Below are 5,569 nucleotides of genomic sequence, written 5' to 3' on the forward strand. Positions count from 1 at the left end.
GACAGCTGATGGAATAAAAAGAGTAAAACCAGAGCTGGGAAGGAGGGTGGAGCATGCACACCAGTAATATGGATTAAGCAGGGGGACTAGTTGGGGGAATCAGAGAAATTTGTATAGTGAGTCACAAGAAAGCCATCATACTATGAAGCAATGGTTTCAAAAGAAATTGAAACATGGTGCCTGAGTGGCTCAGTCGGTTAAGCGTCCGACTTCAGCTCAGGTCATGATCTCGTGGTTCATGGGTTTGAGCCCTGCATTGGGCTCTGTGCTGACAGCTCANGTTATGTCTTTAAAAAATCAGAGATAAACACTGCAATATTTATAGATGAAAATGCGTGAGATGTGCTTCAAACAATCTGGAAAAAAGGAGATGGGGAATACAGATTAAACAAGATTGGACATGAGTTGACAATTGCTGAAGTTGGATGATGAATACATAGGGTCTCACACTATTCTCCATACCTCTGTACATTAGAAGTTTTCAAAATAAAAAAAATTACTCAGATCTTAAGAGACAAAAGAATGCTGCCTCTCTAAAGTAGGACACTTTCTACCTCCAACTTTGAAGATAAGGAGAAAAATAAACCCTAAGAAATAAACTTTGAATATTCTAGCTGACCCGTGAACATGGGGGTTAGGGGCACTGACCCCCCACGTAGTTGAAAATCTGCCTATAAGTTCTGACTCCCCAAAACTTAACTACTCATAGTTGTTAACTAGAAGTCTTAGCTATAACGTAAACAGGCAATTAACACACATTTTCTATGCTTTATGTATTCTGTGTATTCTCACAATACAGTAAGCTAGGAAAAAAAAAAATTTGTGTTTAAGTGGACCCGTGGAGTTGTAACCCATGTTGTTCAGGGTTAAGTGTACTACTGCTTAAGTACTCAATATAAAGATGCCTTCCGACATGTATTTTAGAAGTTTAATGTTAGTGTACGGAGATGTTCATAAAGGTTTAAGCAGTACCCCCATTACTGTCCACTTATAGTTTACCTGAACTGTTTCCAAAATCCTCTGGGCACATAGTACTGTAGTCGAGAAGCAGCTAAATGACCAAAGATGACTTGAAGGTGCCTTAGGACACCAATATTATACTCTTTCCTGTCTTCTGTTTTACTTAATGCTGGTTTGTCTTCAAATTGTTGAGGATATCCAAATACATCATCCCTAGGATCAACATTGCTCTAGAATCGAAAAAAATATCATTGATAAGCTAATCTAACTTTAAAGTACAGTAAAATATGTTGAGACAAATGCCCAACAGTTAGTGAACAAATGATTAATCATTTGTACTTCTAATTTCTTATTTCCAAAGCATTTAACTTCCAATTTATAAATTTTAATTTACAGTATTAGTGTTCATCTCCACCATTTCACAGAGGAGTTGTCATGAAGGAATAATGCTGACCACATATGGGAAAGGCCGATAATAAAGGTTAACACAGCAAAGTACAGTGGAGTGTGTAACTTAGACTGAACTGGACCCCAATGCAGGCGCCGACACGGAGAAGCTAGGCAACTTCGAGCAAGTCAGCTACTTAACCTTTGTAAGCTTCAGTTCCCTCGTGAGGATGTGCAGCTGTGGTTAGGATTATGAGGTACTCAGAACTATAAACAGTAAATAAAGTATCCATATTGAGAGTAGTACTACTCAAGAAAATGATGCTGGAAAAAGTAGGTATCCATACGTGGAAGAATAAAGTTGGACTCTTACATAACACTAGGTACAAAAATTAACTCAATAGAGATCAAAGACCTGAATACGAGAGCTAAAACTATGAAGCTCTTAGAAGGAAACATTATGACAAAAACATCACGACAGTGGATTTGGTGATAATTATTGGACAGGACAGCAAAAGCTTCAGTAATGAAAAGAAAAAGGAGACATACTAGACCATGAAAATTGAAACCTATTGTGCAAAGAAACTAGAACCCTTGTGCACTGCTGGCAGGAATGTAAAGTGGTGTAGCCACTGTGGACCGGTTCTTTAAAAATTAATTAAAAGCAGAATTACCACACGATTCAGCAATTCCATTTGTGTGTATATCCCCAGAACTGAAAAGGCCTCGATGAGGTATTTATACACCCATGTTCACAGGAGTACCAATCACAATGACCAAAATGCGGAAGCAACCCAAGCGTCCACTGATGGACAAATAAACAAAACGTGGTTTATCTATACAATGGAATGTTATTCAGCCTTAAAAAGGGAGAAAATTTGGACACATGCAAGAACATGGATAAATTTTGAGACCATTATGTTAAGTGAAATAAGCCAGTAACAAGATAAATACGGTACGATTCCACTTGTCTGAGATATCCAGAACAGCCATGTTTGTAGAGATGGAAAGAAGTTTGTGGCATCAGAGACCCGGGATATAGAAACAACATCCTGTCCCTGCCCATGAAACTCCCAGTCTAGGCATGGAATGAAAAACACAGGCAACAGGCAAAGAACCACAAAACCCCACAAGTGCAGTAGAGAGCGGAGACAACACAGAGCAGAAGGTCCCATGAAAGCAAAGACGGGACACCTTATTGGAAACCATATCCTATCTTGTCTGCCTTATTTACGTTTTGTGAGTGTAATTCACTATCTCTCCCTGTGCTTACCCTCATCATCCCAGAAATGTGATGGGCTACAGAACTAGAATTTCAATTTCCACTCGGAGCAGTAGTTCCCAATCAGGTAAAGGTGTTAGGCATCCCCATTACAAAGCTTTTTTAAAAAGCGGGGGTGCCTGGGTGGCTCAGTCGGTTAAGTGTCTGACTTTGGCTCAGGCTATGATCTTGTAGTCTCTGAGTTCAAGCCCCATGTTGGGCTCTGTACTGACAACTCAGAGCCTGGAGCCTGCTTCAGATTCTGTGTCTCCATTGCTCTCTGCCCCTCCCCTACTCATGCTCTGTCTGAAAAATAAACACTAAAAAAATTTTTTTAATAAGTAAATAAAAAGTAGAAAAATGTGCAGATCTTAACCCCTGGATGATGTCGTTCAGTGGACCTGGGAAGGAATTGAGACAAGTCTATGTTTGAGAAGCCCTATAAGTGTTAAACTACCTCAGAGCAATTAGTTCTGGTGACTGAAGAGAGGGAATGAGGAAACAAACACTGAAAACATTAACTACAATTAAAACTCTGGCTTCTCTTCAGTTCTCACCAACACTATGAACAGGAAAAGATCAAATAAAAGCAGAGAAATATAGGATGGATATAAACAAACATGACCACAACTTAAGTTTTGCAATATTCTCTTCTTTACAGAGCTGTGCCACCGTTATGTCCAATCTGATCTGCCGCTACAACCTAATATCTGCATAGCTTTTATTGTGCACCGGATACTCGGGAGGCAGAGTAAATTCTGTCACAAGACCACATAATGTTTAAAGTAGAAGAAGTGTGTTTCCTAAGAAAGAAGAACTATGATCTGGGGCAAATGTGAAAGTAACCTAAAAGTAAGGAAGGACAGATAATGAAACTGGCATAGTATACAACTTGGTATAAATTAATGGAGATATAATTAAAGATATCAAGTAGAAAAGTGAAAATACAATTTAAACTGTTATAAAAATGAAAATCCTTATCATCATGCACACTCCAAATCTATAGTAAACACTTTTCACATACAAAAACAGAGTACGTAAACAGCCGCTTTAATAAATTATTAACATTAACTGCAGTTTAAAGTCTGGTAGATAGTGGGCACTATACTATGTCAAGACTCATCATCAGTCCATGCTGGGAAGATTCCAGCTTTACTTTTAAATCTACATCAACAAGTTCAGTGAAAGTACAACACTCCATAAGAGAGAATGACAGTATCTGGTATCAGAATTTCCAACAGAAAACAAAAATGCTAAATAAAATTTACCTCATTGTCCTGCTTCTCATCCCCAGACATATCATCATCTACATCACTACCTGTGCCTTCAATTGCAAGAATACCGTTCCTGATGGAGGGAATCATGTAGAGTTGCTGAATCACAGAATTCATATAACAAGTAGCACCAGCATTTTTGAGCCCCACGAATCCTTTAGGTGGGCGGGGTCCGACAGGTGGCAGATATTCCCACTCTGTAAGCGCTTCACAAGCTGAGAAAGGAGAAATTATTCTTGTAGCATGAATACAGTCCTTTTGTCCACAGTTAGCTCTATTAAGCTGAATTAACATCACCAACAACCCCACTACTCCTCCAGGTAGCTGAAGCAGTGCACTGAGCATGCATTTCCACCACTGTAGGGACTCCTACACCCCACTACAGGAGAACTCCCATTTTACCAGACGTTGCTTCTATGGAAGTGTCAGAAGCAGTCTCATGAGATTGTACAATGCTGATTTCTATGTGCTCACTTTATTTTAGTTTTATTATTTAGATGATGTGAACTTTTTTCCTACTTTTGTAGGTTTTTTTTTTTTAAAAGGTCTTCAAATTGATTCTGACAGGACATGTTAATGTAAATCCATCCACATATTCTATAGCTTTCTCAGGATTAAAGCATTCTAGCACCACCACTGGGTTCACATCCAGGTTCCGATGCTTACCGATTCTTTCCCCTTCAGGTAAGTTTTTGTTTTCTTACAAATAAATGTAAGAAGCGTAACACTTGCTTTGCCTATAGCCACAATGTTATTTTAAGGAGGTAATGAAATAGCATTTGAAAGTTCTGCGAGAATTGTAAATTACTGTGCATCTCCATCTAGTATAAGCCTGTAAACAGTGTAAACATTATCACTCTTTATGGGACTGCTTAAATACATTACAGTATACTGAGCTGTAAAATATATAGCCAATAAATGGAATTAGGCAAATATGTATGTGTCGATAGGCAACAATTGCAGACATATTAAGAGGAAAAAATAAAGTGAAGACACTGAGTGCACATATGCCGATTTGTAGTAAAAAAACTGAACAAAAAAATTTTTATATGTGGATTTTCCAGATAGACACAGAGATGCTGGACAGACATGAACTGATGGTAACAGCTCCAGCTATCAAAGAGGAGCTGAGGAATAAAATTGGCAGGAAACATATTTTTTAGTATGTAACTTCTCTGGTACTTCAAATTTTTACCATGCAAACGTACTACTTAATAAACAGGTAGCCTTTCAGTTTCTGCCATCTTCAAGCCTGTGAAGGGGTACTCAGAACAGGACTTCTACAATAGTAAATCTGGAAGGCTGTGATCCAAGGCTTCCTTTTGCTGGCTAGACGTGGGGTCCTCCAAAACCAGAGTGAGCACATAGCTCAACTTAAAATTTAAGGTGCTCACGTCCAAGATGAAATAATCCTACCTGGGTGAGAGATGTGCTTACATATACAAAGCAAAGAACAACACAGTGACTCCCGGTGGGAAACTGAACAAAACCAGAGTAATCTGAGGAAAGGTAACCCAGGCTCAGGGAAGACCTAGTATGGTTCATGCCAAATTTCAAAGCAAGCTTCCAGCTAAGGCCACTGGACACAGAATCTGCAATATTGATCCCTTGAGGATTTCAACTTACTAAAAATTAAATGAATAAATACGTGGATTTATTAAAAAACAAAGACCCTTCTTTAAGTTAA

At 38.6% G+C, this 5,569-nt stretch overlaps 1 protein-coding gene across 1 annotated transcript in view; it reads right to left on the bottom strand.

Moving 5' to 3' along the window:
• The window catches only part of USP9X (ubiquitin specific peptidase 9 X-linked), a 97,275-nt gene that overhangs the window by 27,313 nt on the left and 64,393 nt on the right, over positions 1-5,569 (bottom strand). Inside the window, 2 exon segments of the mRNA XM_077748493.1 lie at positions 950-1,190; positions 3,877-4,097. Coding sequence (XP_077604619.1) covers positions 950-1,190; positions 3,877-4,097 — 462 coding nt within the window.

The sequence above is a fragment of the Crocuta crocuta genome, unplaced genomic scaffold, assembly GCF_008692635.1.
Source record: "Crocuta crocuta isolate KB4526 unplaced genomic scaffold, BGI_CrCroc_1.0 scaffold49, whole genome shotgun sequence".
Classification (NCBI taxonomy): domain Eukaryota; kingdom Metazoa; phylum Chordata; class Mammalia; order Carnivora; family Hyaenidae; genus Crocuta; species Crocuta crocuta.